The 15,724-nt window shown below is 41.2% G+C and overlaps 2 protein-coding genes across 9 annotated transcripts in view; one reads left to right on the top strand and one right to left on the bottom strand.

Moving 5' to 3' along the window:
* The window catches only part of LOC134665316 (glycine receptor subunit alpha-2-like), a 44,428-nt gene extending 31,051 nt beyond the window's left edge, over positions 1-13,377 (bottom strand). For 4 of the 5 annotated variants that reach the window (XM_063522233.1, XM_063522236.1, XM_063522235.1 and 1 more), the window contains exon 1: positions 13,025-13,377. In XM_063522233.1, coding sequence (XP_063378303.1) covers positions 13,025-13,116 — 92 coding nt within the window. In that variant the 5' untranslated portion in view covers positions 13,117-13,377. The remainder of the gene's footprint in view (positions 1-13,024) is intronic. The other variant, XM_063522237.1, reaches the window with a different exon arrangement.
* LOC134665279 (uncharacterized) lies at positions 2,433-8,507 on the top strand. Of its 4 annotated transcripts, none has more exons than XR_010098350.1 (2): positions 2,433-2,934; positions 7,815-8,507. XR_010098350.1 is itself a non-coding variant. In XM_063522179.1 (2 exons), the coding sequence occupies exons 1-2, from the start codon at positions 2,754-2,756 to the stop codon at positions 8,317-8,319; spliced, it is 624 nt and encodes a 207-aa protein (XP_063378249.1). In that variant the 5' UTR covers positions 2,700-2,753; the 3' UTR covers positions 8,320-8,507. The 4 variants fall into 4 exon arrangements, 2 of the variants coding, with proteins under 2 accessions (XP_063378249.1, XP_063378248.1); XR_010098349.1 differs by lacking the exon at positions 7,815-8,507 and adding an exon at positions 7,177-7,795; XM_063522179.1 differs by having other exon boundaries at positions 2,700-2,934; positions 7,877-8,507.
* Positions 13,378-15,724: the final 2,347 nt, after the last annotated feature.

The following is a 15,724-nucleotide window of genomic DNA, read 5'->3' as shown; positions in this document are numbered from 1 at the left end:
CACTTTTAGGATATACTTTTACACAATTTGATATAGAGTCATCATACTCGTCATCTTGTAGTTCATATATGTAGTAATTTGATGTACAGCAGCAATATTGCTAAGCGGGCCAGGTGTTCAAAATGATCTGGACGCGACTTTATTGTTAAGAGAATAAGAACGCGTCAAGTTAATTTTGAACACCTCGCCCGCTGTACTTCTTCCTCGCGTTATCCCGGCATTTTTGCCACGGCTCACACAGGAGCCTGGGGTCCGCTTGACAACTAATCCCATGATTTGACGTAGGCACTAGTTTTTACGAAAGCGACTGCCATCTGACCTTCCAACCCAGAGGAGAAACTAGGCCTTATTGGGATTAGTCCGGTTTCCTCACGATGTTTTCCTTCACCGAAAAGCGACTAGTAAATATCAAATGATATTTCGTACATAAGTTCCAAAAAACTCATTGGTACGAGCCGGGGTTTGAACCCGCGACCTCCGGATTGCAAGTCGCACGCTCTTACCGCTAGGCCACCAGCGCTTCGCCCGCTGTACTGTACCCATTAATATCCATTACCCATAGCACCCTTGCATACATACCTATTTGTAATAAGGCTTCCAAATATATGTCAGATTTTTTTTCCGCTAACTAATAATAATTAAAACATTGAAAAATGCCAAACGAAGGGGCATAGACGGCATAGCTTTGGTTAATTTCTGTATTAATATTTTCCATGATATGCAGAGAGGAACTACGTTTGTATGGAAAGCGTTCGTGTACTTTCCTCTTATATTTGATTACGCTGCGTCGTACGTAAGCGAACAACTCGCGAACGCGACGCGGCGCGGCGCGGCGGGCCCAAAGCGTTCGCGTTCACAACGAGATCGCCCACGTAGGACACTTCTATTATAAGTAGGTGTCAAAGGATTGATTCACCCCGCGCCGCATCGCTTCGCTTCGCGTTCGCGTGTTGTTCACCTACGTAGTACGCTGCGTTAGATTGCTACGCGTATTTAGCGATAACGTTCCTCATTACTTGACGAAAACATTAATTTGGTACAAGCAACTTGTAGTTTATCGGGGAAACTTAAATTAACATCTTTACTGTTAAACCTTGCCCCAAATTAATTTGGTTATCGGAAGGTAACAACGTGAAAATAGACTTTATTTGTATTTACCTAGTTTAAGAGTAACCTATATTTGCGGTGGAATGAGGCAGCAATATCACTTGCTCCCTCTAACGCATAACTGCGTCCCTGCGGCCTACGTTGGCCAAATATGATCAGCATAAAACTGAACCAATTTTAACGAAATATTGGACACTAAATGAGAAGAAATTTTGCTTTTTCTTGGGTTTCACGTTGTATTAATTTAATTATGTATTAGATCATTTCTCTTTGCGGCATAGTTAATAGGGTCGTTCTAAGGGCCAGTTGCACCAACCACAATCAGGCTGATCAACGTCACTCAACAGTGAACTATGAAACCTCCCATACAATAAAATTTAGCGAACGCTTCAACGGTGACATACGGTTTGGTGCAATAATTGACCCTAAGTCTTTGAAATAACCCGGGATTTCTTAAAAGTCATGAATCAAATATTACCTACTCAGGACCCCTATTCGACAAGCGACGTTTGACGTATCGTGTTGATCTCCCGTTGATGTGGGAAAAATCATAAGTTCTCGAATACGTACAATGTCAAAATTTGACATTAACAATCCACACTTAGGGTGACAAGCAAACCAAACCGAACCACCCATAGTTTAGAGTTGAGTTTTGATTGTACCAAATGATATTATCCACCGTTGATGGAATCAACACTCAGTATGCAATATAATCAACTGTTGATTTGACATGGATGCGAAATCTGACAGTTGTACATGTCGAATTTGGCCCCAGGTTCAGCATACAACATTGTTTTTACTAAAGTGACAAGGATATACCTGTAATTCTGCAATGACGCGACCGGGACCAAAAATATATCTGCCATTGTAATGTTCCGTAGATACTCTTAGTCATTGGAGTTGATTTAGGAGTCAAGTCAGTTTTTAGGGTTCCGTATCCAAAGGGTAAAAACGGGACCTATGACTAAGACTTTGCTGTCCGTCTGTCCGTCAGTCTGTCTGTCACCAGGCTGTAACTCATGAACCATGAACATTGAACCGTGACAGCTAGACAGTTGAAATTTTCACAGATGATGTATTTCTGTTGCCGCTATAACAACAAATACTAAAAACAAAATATAATAAATATTCAAGTGGGGCTCTCATACAACAAACGTGATGTTTTTGCCGTTTTTTTGCGTAATGTACGGAACCCTTCGTGCGTGAATCCAACTCGCACTTGGCCGGTTTTTAGACTAGCCAATATGTCGAACTTAATCTCTTAAATTGTTTGAGACACTCGAGTCTTCAGTCAAAACTATTTCTAGTTATTTTACATTAAAATTATATTGTTCGCGAGCCTAACGCCATCTAGCGGGCATCCCAAGAAGAGGCGGAGTTTCCAAGCACGGCCGCGCGGGGGCGCGGCGACAGCCTCTATCACTTTACCATCTTACACGGCAAGGCACACAAGCCGCTCTCGCGATTTTTGCCAATTTTTATATAAAGTCGCCATATTACCATAAGTTGTACAATTTCATTAAAAAAATATAAAATAAAAACAATTTCGTAAAATCAAAATAAGAAGAAGACATTGAAGAGTCCCGCCTGCTGCTCCTGAGACCTCCTGAATCGCTAACCTCCCAAACATTGGTCCTTCGAGCCGGATGCTATCAACCAGCGCCAGGATCAGCAAGAAACGGTCAGGCCATCCATTCTTCACCTTCTTCCCTTCAATCGGCATTGTGCTAATACCGTGTCTATTTTGTAACCTTCCAGTGTCGAGCACGTGTCGCGTGGTGCACACGGCCGCCATTACGTGCCAACAACGAGTTTCGGGAATAAACTGTAAGTGCTTTACATTCTCTCACACACACCATGGCTACTCCTAAAACAGCAGTGACTCCAATTTCTTTAACTGTCGATTTAAACGATCCGCGTGTCTTGACGCAAAGACGAGGCACACTCAAGGGTAAACTCACGTTATTCGCTAAATATGTCGCTACGCTTAATAAGGCTAATTTAACGAATATTCAAAAAGTCGAGTTACAATTACGCATAAATAATGCCGCGAGTTATTATCGAGATTTCGATGTCGTTCAAACTAGGATCGAGGAGTTAGCAGAGTTAAGTGACCTCCCTAAACATTTAGAATACCGCGAAGAGTTCGAGGGGCAATATTATCAGACAGTGGCCGCAGCGTCCGAATTAGCTGACGTTGGCAACAGCCCCGCTGTTGCTAACGGCAGCGCCGCTGCCCCTGCCAGTGCCGATTCCGTAGGCTATAAGGTTAAATTACCTACTATATCACTCCCCACATTCGACGGTTCGTACGAGCATTGGTTAGGGTTTAGGGACACGTATACTTCTCTGATACACGATTCTAAGGACCTGGGTGCCATACAAAAGTTTCATTACCTACGCGCAGCCTTAACCGGTACCGCTTTAGAAGTAATCAAGTCCTTGGAATTTTCAGCAGAGAACTATACAACCGCGTGGGAACTTCTTGAAAACCGTTTCAATAACCATAGGTTACTAACACACAATTACGTAAAGTCACTTTTCAACACGCAATCAATAAACAAAGAATCTGCTACACAGATTAGAAAGCTGATTGACTCTGTGCTACGTTCCCTTCGTGCCCTGAAGACCCTAGGTGAACCTACGGACTCCTGGGACACATTAATTATTTATTTAATTGTCACAAAACTAGACGCATCTACGGAACGCGAATGGGAGGAACACAAGGGCTCAGTCAACTCTAATCGGCAGGATTCTACCTCTCGCATTAAGCTAACTGATCTGATTACTTTTTTACAAAATCGTGCAGATATGTTGGAATCTATTGCGGCAAATCATTCCAAAAATACGCACTCAAATCCGCATGAAAACAAAAAGTCATCAAATCAGTCGCAATCACACAATGTACACGCAACGCATAGCTATGCTTCTAGCTCCACGGTTTCACAGTCACACACAAACAAATCCAGTTCCAAATGCACTGCGCCTCGCAATTGTCAAATGTGCAACGCTAATCATCCGCTTTATTCGTGTAATAGTTTCCTTGATTTAACTGTTCCCGACAGAGTTAAATTGATTGAGGATAAGAAACTATGTCACAATTGTCTTCGCGTTGGTCACACAGTTGACAACTGCTTTTTTGGCCCGTGTAGGATCTGCCAGAAGAAACATAATAGCTTGATCCATAGCCTGAGTAGTGACAGTGACGGTGCATCAGCTTCGGCTGGCAGTGTAAACAACAAGCCGCCGGCGAGCGCCGTCCCCGCCACCTCGGCTCATCACACTATTACACTTAATTCGCACACACTCTCACCGCCGTTAATACCGGTATTATTATCTACTGTAATAGCAGATGTTGCCGATAGCAACAATAAATTACATAGGGCTAGAGTTTTTCTCGATAATGGCTCAGAACACAGTTATGTCACACAATCTTTCGTAGACAAATTAAATACGCCTTTGATACAGTCCACTTACAATATTTCAGGGTTAGGTAAATTAGTCACGCAAACCACACACTCGTGCCAGCTTAACCTGCAGTCTATTACAGGTGACTATCATGCACGCATCAATTGCATGGTAGTCGCTGTCTTAACGGAACCGCTGCCGTCAGCAGCGATAAGCGCGCATTCCATTCACATTCCAGACAATATTCAACTCTCTGACCCTACTTATTTCAAATCATCAGATATTGATATATTGATAGGCGGTGATTATTTCTGGGGCTTGTTAAATAAGGATCGATTTCCTCTCGCAGAAGGGCCTTATTTACAAGATACTAAATTTGGTTGGATGGTCGTGGGTCCGATTAATAATAAACGCATTAAATCAAATAAGACTACTTGTCATTTCACGCAAACTTTAGACACACAATTAAAACAGTTTTGGGAGCTCGAGGAGGTTCCTAAGATAGGAGACGGGCTGACTGACGACGAACGCGCCTGTGAACAGCTGTTCGCTTCGACTACGCAACGCGATAAAGATGGTCGTTTTTTAGTACGTTTACCACTAAAGGAATCAGCCGATGCGCTCGGCGATACCTACGATGTAGCTAGGAGTAGGTTCTTATCATTAGAACGCAAACTCGAGCGGCTCCCGGACTACAAAAAGATGTACTGCGATTTTATGCGTGAGTACATTGAGCTAGGGCACATGTCACTTATACACACATACACAAAGCCTTACTGCTTCCTTGTACACCACAGTGTATTAAAGGATAGTCTCACTACACGATTAAGAGTCGTATTCAATGGATCAATGCCCACCAGTTCAGGGAAATCCCTGAACGATTTGCAATTAGTCGGGCCGACCATACAAAACGATATCTTTTCCATATTGTTACGTTTCCGCGAGCACAGATACGTCGCCTGCGCAGACGTGGCAAAAATGTACAGGCAAGTCCTTATTCAACCCGACCAACGGAACCTTCAACTAATTTTGTGGCGAGAGAACCCTTCGCTGCCGCTAAATATTTACCAACTTAATACGGTAACTTTTGGTACTTCTTCTGGGGCCTTTTTAGCCATCCGCTGTCTCAATCAGCTGGCAAAAGAATGTGCTGACGAAGAGGTCTCTCGCACCATATTAGAAGACTGCTACGTGGATGACCTAATTACAGGAAATAATGATAAACACGCTTTAATTGACATCTGTGAAAAGGTCACCGACGTACTTCAGTCAGGTTGTTTCCCGCTCCGAAAATGGGTGTTTAACTTTGACGTTTCGCAATTTTCCTCGTCCAAAATTACGTCACGCGAATTGTGTTTAGGCGATAACTGTCAAAGTAAAACACTCGGCTTAGGATGGACCAACAACACTGACGAATTTCATTACACGGCAAAAATACAACAGGATAATAACGAACCGATAACAAAGCGCAAAATATTATCGGTAATTTCACAAATGTATGACCCTCTCGGGTTACTTTCGCCGGCCATAATTATTGCCAAAATTTTACTCCAAAAACTATGGCTGTGCCGCTTTGATTGGGACTCGGAAGTACCTGAGGAGGTCGCATCAGCCTGGCGTAGATACATACTCACACATACCCAACATATACATAGCCTCCGCATTCCTCGTTATGTTATGAATGCGTCTGCGCATTGCACACAGTTGCACTTTTTTTGTGATGCTAGTCAATCGGCCTATGGAGCCTGTGCATATGTGCGTTCGCTTTCGGGACATAATAATGAGGTCATAACAGTGCATCTGTTGTGTTCGAAGAGTAAAGTCGCTCCTTTGAAATCCGTCACTATCGCGAAACTTGAGTTGCTAGGCGCGCTGTTAGCTGCTAGGCTGTACGCAAAAGTAATTAAATCGCTCAAAGTGAAGTTCGATTCTGTGTATTTTTGGTGTGATAGCACAATCGTTCTAGGGTGGGTCCGAATGTCACCCCACACCCTTAAAACCTTTGTTCAAAACAGAGTGTCTGAGATAAACGAGTTAACCGGGAGCGCGCAGTGGTTACATGTAAGTAGCAAAAATAACGCAGCTGATTTAGTTAGCCGCGGCCTTGAACTTGACGCGCTTATCAATAATTCGTTCTGGTTCAACGGACCGCCCTTTTTGCATGAACCAGAATCTGACTGGTTACCTAGTACTTTATCGCGCACTTCTGAAATAATACCGGCCGCTTTACCTGAAATAAAAACAAATACAATTAGTATGACAAGCCAAGTTAACACCGATGTATTCGAATTCGATAGGTTTTCGTCTTTTAACCGCTTACGGCGCGCGGGTGCTTATGTTTTACGATTTATAAACAACACACGCATTAGAAACAAAATAAATCGTAAAACTGGCCCGCTGACTGTTGACGAATTGGATGCATCGATGCAACATCTGGCGCGTCTTTCGCAAATGAAATCTTTTCCTGTTGAGTATGATAAGATGATAAATAACTTACCTGTAAAACACACGCGCGGGATTAATAAATTAAATGTCTTTCTAGACACCGATAAACTGATAAGGGTCGGTGGTCGTATTAGTAATGCGACTAGTTTTTCATACGACAAAAAACATCCGATTTTGCTTTGTTCGAAACATCGTTTCACACAGCTTTTGTTTCAGAGTGAACACATACGATTACTGCATGCGCCTCCTAGTCTCCTGCTTGCTACTATCAAAGACTGCTGGTGGCCTCTCGGAGGCACTAATTTAGCAAAGCGAGTAGTACGCACCTGTGTAACCTGCATTCGCATGAAGGCGAAAACGTTCGCGCCTATAATGGGTAACTTACCTTCACTACGTTTGGAACCCGGGTTCGCCTTTATGAGCTGCGGGGTAGACTACGCGGGGCCAGTATACGTACTTAACCGTAGGGGTAGGGGCGCTAAGCCTCAAAAGGCATACATCTGTCTGATAGTTTGCTTCACGACGCGCGCGGTTTATCTTGATTTGGTCACAAGTCTTAGTACCGAAGGATACCTACTCGCACTTAAACGCTTTATTTCGCGCCGTGGTAAACCTAACGTCATATATTCCGATAATGGCCGTTGCTTTGTAGGGGCGATGAAAGAACTTTCGTCATTCCTACAAAACAATGCGAGTAGTATCATTGAGTGCGCCGCTAATGATAACATTAATTTGCATTTTAACCCCCCTTACGCTCCACATATGTCAGGTTTGTGTGAGAGAGCTGTACAGTCTTGCAAATATCACCTGAAGCGCGTTATTGGCAACGCTAATTTAACTTTTGAGGAATTTAGCACGGTTTTAGCACAGTCTGAAGCCCTACTGAATTCCAGACCCATGCATCCTCTTTCCACAGACCCAAACGACCTTTCCGCATTAACTCCAGCTCATTTCCTTATTGGCCGACCGCTGACAGCGCCGCCCTGCAGGGACTTGACGGCAGAGACGGGCCGGCTCCCACGCTACGAGACGCTGGAGAAAATGCGACAACACTTTTGGCAGCGGTGGTCGAAACAATATATTTCTGAGCTGCAGACCAGAACGAAGTGGCAGACGCACGGCCAGGATATCGTTCAGAACTCCTTAGTTCTGGTCAAGGAAGATAACCTACCACCCCTCAAATGGCGTTTGGGACGGGTGGTAGCTCTGTTCACAGGACACGACGGAGTCTCCCGCGTCGCTGACGTGAAAACAGCGAGCGGGACCATACGCAGGGCTTTCACCAAGCTTTGCCCTCTCTTGATGACGCCAGAGAGTGAAGCTGCGCCAGCCCCATCTACATCAACACAACCACATTGAAAGCGGGTGCTTTCAAGGCCGGGGGCATGTTCGCGAGCCTAACGCCATCTAGCGGGCATCCCAAGAAGAGGCGGAGTTTCCAAGCACGGCCGCGCGGGGGCGCGGCGACAGCCTCTATCACTTTACCATCTTACACGGCAAGGCACACAAGCCGCTCTCGCGATTTTTGCCAATTTTTATATAAAGTCGCCATATTACCATAAGTTGTACAATTTCATTAAAAAAATATAAAATAAAAACAATTTCGTAAAATCAAAATAAGAAGAAGACATTGAAGAGTCCCGCCTGCTGCTCCTGAGACCTCCTGAATCGCTAACCTCCCAAACATATATTAATAATTATATGCAACTATTCAGGGTATATACAACTGAAAATAAATAAAAATTTGAAATGTTTTCGTGATTATTTTCTATCAAACCAACTTTGACATTTTTAGGTTTATGTAGTTTGGAGTCTACTCTTGCAAATTTAGTTTAGTTCCCTGTAAATTAGTAGTGTCATTTGCCCTTAATTAGACATGTAAAAATGTTATATTAAATAATAATTTTATGTGAGCCCCCTTTTAAGACAACAAGGAAATCATCGCAAATAAAAATTTGAAATCACCAGCCCATTTCCTTACTTTCCACATCTCCAAAAAAAGTCTTCAACTTCAAATGCTTTTCATATAAAAAGGGTAGGTATGCAAATGAAATTTATAACAAAATTGTCCCTGTAAATATGTCATAAGCACGTTCTTTTGAATCGTGTTACATAGCAGCCAGAAACACCGGACGTGACTAGAATCTAATGATATGCAATCGCTCTGACGACTAAACCTCTGTATTACAAGTGCCTTCTTATTTTGAACAACATTTATTGCGAAATAATAGGTTTGCACTAGAGACAACTAAATTATAACGATTGGTTAGAGTGGTAATACAAAGTTAGGTGCGTAATTTCCAAATCAGGGCTCTTGATTCGGTAGGGGACACAGTCGATATATTTAATGTGGCTAATTCCGTCGTAGGGATTATTCCGTCCTCTAGCGTTTTTCTCGAAAACGCTGTTTTTTGGTAAAGTTTATTCTTTGGGTTGGAAGATCAGATGGCAGTCGCTATCGTAAAAACTTTGCCATTACTCATATTCCTGGAATGAGGTATTGAAAGCGGATCTTGGGCTCTCGAACGCATTCCGAAAAATGCTAAGCTGAGTGGGATAAGTTTAGAATCCATTTAAGGAGGTCTAAGCTGCATTATACAGTTCTCTTGTTTGGAGCTTATGCCATTATATTTTACTCTCTTAGGGCCAGTTGCACCAACAACAGTTAACAGACTGATCAACGTCACGCAGCAGAGATCAATGAAATTTCCCATACCATAAAAAGCGAACGCTTTAACGGTGACAGATGGTTTGGTGCAACCGACCCTTGGATACCTAACTAGAAGACTAGAGACTACTACCTACAGGGTGATTTCGGGGTCCTGGAGCAAGAGCGCCAGACATCATACAGAATCCAAAGATGAGCCTAATGATGTTGTTAGTTATTGTTTATTACCAATAATGATGATTATTTTCCAGATGACAAGTAGGAAAAAACATTTTTGCATACAATTTGGTGACCCTACTCAATGTGACGTCTTGTCGCTTTCAATACAGCGTATGTCAAAAGTCATAGGGTGACCATAATTACTTAGTATAACATTAATTTTACTTGAAAAATAAGAATAATTAAAGTAATTATCTTTTAATCAAATACTACCATATGATAATGTGGATCATTTACAGAGTCAGGAAAACTGGTTCTGGATCACGACCCAGAAATCACCCTGTATAAGTACTTACAACGTTTGTGCCCTCGTTAAGAGGCGCATTGTAGTGCTATCTGCTATGTACATCTTAAATAAATATTAACAGTTCTTATTGTTAAGTCATCGTTGGTTTATTCAGATGACTGACGTCGCAAAAAACCTAATGAGTAGTTTGATGTCTTAGTTGCGAAGTCTTTTAAATGCTACGATAACAATGGAATGAATCGGGTAATCTATCTTCTATACTTATGAATGAACATCCTAATTGGGCGATTTATCAAAGCCAGGCCGAAAATGGCTTAACGAATTGTTAAAATTGACTCTTAACTGCTTTATTTACTTTGTTTTTTACTTAAACTTCTACATAAACTGCTTATTAACAACAGTATAGGTGAGTCCCGGGTGGACTATGGACATATTGGGAGATATGGTCATCAAAATAATTCATGGAACTATTTACAAAGTAGGTATACTACTAGGAAAAGTAGCTTCCGTTAACCGGTCTCCCTAACAGTCGTAGCTAGCGACCCGCCCTGGCTTCGCACGGGTTAACAAATGAATCAAATTATACACCTAAACCTTCCTCAAGAATCACTCTAATGATAAGTGAAAACCGCGTGAAAATCCATTCAGTAGTTTTTGAGTTTATTCCGAACAAACATACAGACGCGGCGGGGGACTTTGTTTTATAAGGCCTAGTGATAAGAGCTCTACTGGTCTGTTATCGTTAATGATGTAAGTTCGTGGATGTTAAGGCACTATCAAAATATGGGACAAAGGGACCGTAAGCTAAAGAATTTGACAATTACAGTGCATTTAGGTATTACACAAGGTATATATATGATAGTGTTCTAAACATCAAACATCAACATTTTAACATCCTGATCCAAAAGCTTATCTTGACATGAAACAGGACCTCTAATTAGCATAGAAACATATCCAATTTTGCAACAATTATCGATATTTCGACCTTCGGTCTTCCTGGTTATTACAAGTATTATACAGAAGCCAGAAAAATGTGGCCTTGGAGATAAAGAAAACTATATTACACACAAACTCTTTAGTTTTGAATAGGTGTTACTACCTACTCGTAATGCTTTCATAATGTCTACCTATGGCTATACCACTACTGTGGAAATCGTGCGTTGGTTCCTTACGGGTTAGAGACCTAAACACCTAGCGCTGATGGAAGAAAAATTACATATAATTATTTTGCGGTTTAAGTACATATGTATGTACCTACACTAAATCAGGGTTCTCTTATTTATCGCCGAAAATGGTATGGCCGATTATCACTTCCCAACTCACGTTTGGCGGAATTTTATTTCGCCGAATTTTCATTTCCCAATTTATCAAATGGTTTATTTTTATTTGCCAACCGTACAGTTACCAACTAAACGTTTGGTCTGTGTTTTATAATGCCAATTTTCAAAATGCCAACTTTCATGTCGTAGAATGTTTTAGTTGGCATAATATACAATTGTCTACAAATTGTTTCATTTGGTCAGACTGTGCCAAAGGGGGGCCGTTTTGTAGGAATAACTTTTCTCTAAAATCAAAAACGGCCGAGATATTTGACACGAAAGTTGGGATATTTGACCCGAAAGTTGCTGTGTAATTACGTTATTTAGGTTGTTGAAAAAAAAAATAACCTCGAAGCCTAAGGCGGGAGCAAGGCTCCCGCCTTAGTCTTCTAACCTAACCATATCCAAGTCGGCTCTGCCCAGGAAGGTCTTGCTCGCTCGCTTCGCTCGCTCGCTGCCACTGGCTTCAAATATTAAAATATGTATTCATTATAAAAAGTCGAACAACTCGGCTATTTTTGATTTTTTGGTATGTATCTTTTTCTTATTTGTAACTTGCCTAATGTATGAAAAGCGAACTGTAGCTTCAATGAAACGTTATTCGTCCAAGAGTTGTTCGACCAAGTGAAAGATTTGACAAATGATAAGTCTCCCAAAAGTTTAGAGGCGTTATAATAATCTGCTTTACAATAATTCTACCAATTGAAACGTTGTCATACAAAAATTTGCTAATCGTTAGTTGTCAAAGTGAAACGTCGGCGAAATGTTGGTTGGCAAATGAAATTCCGCCAAAAATAGTTCTGCGAAAAGGCAGAACACCGTTTACCTTCCTTGATGTATGCATTTTTCCAATGCGTGCTCATATCCCCATGAAAGTTGTACATACAATTAACATGCTAAGTTGTATTTTGGTAAATTTTTATATGTTGTGAAATTTGTGTTTTACTTAGGTATTAGTGCAATAAACTTAATTACTAAAATCCCTTATTTTGTTATTATATTTGATATGAAATTATACATTATAGAGCAAAGCAAAAGTACAATAATTATTTGGGCGAGTTCGCAGACGGCAGTGATGGCTCGCGTGTCGCATCCAAATTATTTTCGGATTCGAGGTCCCCGCACAATTTGCCAGTTCAATTACGATTTACTACTATGTAGATTTGCTGTATTTTATTGCATTCATACAATAATAAGGTATAATCTGGCCTATTTTTAGTTTTGTGTAATTTTTTTATAGGTATTAGTAAAATATCAGTGTTTATTCAGTATATGTATTCTAAAAAGTCATTGTTTACTGAACAACACAAGTATGATAAAATACACTTTCCTACGAAACATAATATATGTATATCTAAGTAATGTAAAGTAGGTACATAAAATAGAGGTTTGTAAAACTAACAGCGAAATAAGTTATATAGAATGTAGGTATGCGGAAGGGCCACTGAAGCAAAATCAGATTTAAAGACACAAACTTTGTTAAGGACCGAAACTGGGCACAAGTTTTATTCTCTTTCAGAACTTGTTGTATGGAGAGTTATCTTGCCTTCAAAGTTTTGCCATTTTCGATAAAGTATTTACAACTTTGATTGTTATGAGGGTGTAGCGAACCTTGCACAGTCGAGCAGGGCTTTGTTGGCTCCGAAGGTGGCCCCACCGCCGGAAGCGACCAGGGCCAGCAGCGGCACTAGCAAGGTCCACATGTCGGGCTACGGTCTCCTGGGCCGGGGCCTCGCGCGGTTCGCGCGCACTATCACACACTGGCAGCCACACATCATCAGCAAGGGCACATCACTACACTGGTCTGGCGGTCCTCGGGCTGGGAGGTGCGAGGAGGAGCGAGCGCGGCACGGTACTGCGGGCGCGGCGGCCGGCGGGCGCGGTCACGGGCACAACCTTCGCGGACGGATCGCTCTCACCCCGTGCTCTGACGCGTCCGAGATCTAACAGCCCGCTACGCAGCCGTCTACCGGCCCAATTCCAACTTTAAATTACGTCAGTTAATAGATCTAGAAACGATATGGATTAGATATGTCAGTGTCAAATGTGACGTATCTTCAAACAAAAACGTCCCTTTTGACACTGACACATCTAATCCATATCGTTTCTAGATCTAATAATTGACGTATCTTAAAGTTTGAATCGGGCAGTTGTGAACCTGCTGTATACAACCCGCTTGTCACGGGAATATCGACCTCGTGACGCACTAGACGATTATCCGAATGGATTCGCATCATTCACTCGCAAATCTATATTCAATGGTCTTTAAAACAAAACACTACATTGTTGTTGCGATTTGCCCTGGGTTTTTTTTGTTAGATTCCACGCGTTTGACTGTCAATAGATTCCATGTGAAGATGGACGTTGCCTTGAAATGGCTTGGCAATAATTTGATTACACGTTGTACATAAATTCAATGTAAGTATAACTACGTAGGTATAGCCACAGTAGATGCAGTAAATTCTACTTTAATATATATTTAATACGTCGCTAAATAAGTAAGTACGTATACCGTTAACCCAGTGTCAAGTTGTACCTACTGGTAACCATGGTAACTCTAGGTTTAACCGGTTAAGCCCGGGTAGAAGGTAAGTGAATGGTGCAAGTGACCCTAAGGCCCATTTGCACCATTGGACTAACCCGGGGGTAACCGGTTAAACCTGGAGTTACCATGGTTACCAGTACAATTTGACACTAGGTTAACGGTTTAACTGCTTAACCCTGGGTTAATGGAATGGTGCAAGTGGGCCTAAGAGTATAATATCCGTAGTCTACCACGAAAGTAATTTTACGCATATTTACGGTAAGCTGAAGTGCATGTTAACGACAGGTACGGTCATTATTCATTAATATCTGGTATAACAGTTGTAAAGTTAATAAAATGTTTCGCTTTATAAGCTCGCGTGACGTGCCGTGCCCAGCCACAGACTACGCTCCAGGTACAAAACTCAACAAACACTAGGTAATATAGGCACAACACAAAATGTACTTAAGCTAAACTCCATTGGTTACAGCATTAAACAAAGTACTTAACGCTGGTTGCACTCTGCACCAGCGTCGCAATCACGGTGTCAACAAAGGCTCTAGTTTCAGATGCAGCAAACCAACAACAAACAGATTAGGTACTTACAGCAGGTCTAGAGAAAATAAAGGGATTAAAATCTGCTGGCCTCGAAGTTTGCTATTCCTGCAGTACCTCTGTCAGGTTTAATGCTACAGTTCGTTTTTTTTAGCATTAGAAATAAGGTAAACAATCTTGATGTGTCTTTTAATTTAAAAACACGTTATTAAAATAAGATACGGCAGTTATGTAACAATTATGAACCAAATACGATCATTTAAATTCTTTTGCTTTCATAAGTAATAGTTTTTGATTTTTAAAAAGCGTTTTTCAATTAAAAGACATGTTAAGATCGCTTACCTTCTTGCAAGTTCTTTCTAATGCTAAAAAAAACGAACTATATAATGAATAATTCTATTCTATACGATATTCTATTCTGTTCCAACGCAAATTAAAAATAATGCTAACTAAAGGGCTCAGCGACTTTCGAGGTCAACCGTACATTACAACAGGATTACTCGCATTAACCGACGTTACGGCGACATACTTAACATAGTAAATTTAGCAAAGTATCGGTCGCGTTCACCAGGCGAGGCCCACTTGCGTGCGATCGCCTGAATTTATATAATTTTTGCCAACTTCGGCTGCGTGCGTTTCGGCATAGCGGCACAAATAGAGTAAGTCGTCGGCGGAACCTCGCCAGCCGGGCCGATTCGGCATTCAACCATCAGACGATATTTATCGTTCCGATCGAATGATAACAGTCGTTCATAATCTCGAACCGAATGCAAATGTTGTTTTGCAAGTAAATTTAGAAGGGTTACAGAGGATCAATCGATGTTTGAATGTTTCCTCTTAAATTGCCATTGAGTCATGCACATGTTTCATAGTTAAACGTGTAATTGATAGGGAAATTGTGTTTACAATGCCTTTATACACGGTGTAACATGAGGAAACCGAATAATTTTAACAGCGTATTCCTGATCATATTTAGAGACAAAAATGTCCTATAAACTTTTTGAAATTCGCCTAGTTTCAGAGATAATATTAAATAAATAAAATAAATAAATAAAATAAATAAATAAATAAATATTATAGGACATTCTTACACAGATTGACTAAGTCCCACAGTAAGCTCAAGAAGGCTTGTGTTGTGGGTACTCAGACAACGATATATATAATATACAAATACTTAAATACATAGAAAACACCCATGACTCAGGAACAAATATCTGTATCATCATACAAAT

Source organism: Cydia fagiglandana, chromosome 6 (genome assembly GCF_963556715.1).
Source record: "Cydia fagiglandana chromosome 6, ilCydFagi1.1, whole genome shotgun sequence".
In the NCBI taxonomy this organism is placed as follows: domain Eukaryota; kingdom Metazoa; phylum Arthropoda; class Insecta; order Lepidoptera; family Tortricidae; genus Cydia; species Cydia fagiglandana.
This window is presented reverse-complemented; position numbering and strand designations above follow the sequence as displayed.

What these genes read in the sequence shown, in the direction of transcription:
- LOC134665279 (XM_063522178.1), top strand. Translation starts at nt 4,900, where the DNA reads ATGGTCGTGGGTCCGATTAATAATAAACGCATTAAATCAAATAAGACT. An exon ending in AACGTTCGCGCCTATAATGG is followed by an intron (nt 7,337 to 7,876) that starts GTAACTTACCTT and finishes CTCTTTCCACAG; the next exon opens with ACCCAAACGACCTTTCCGCA.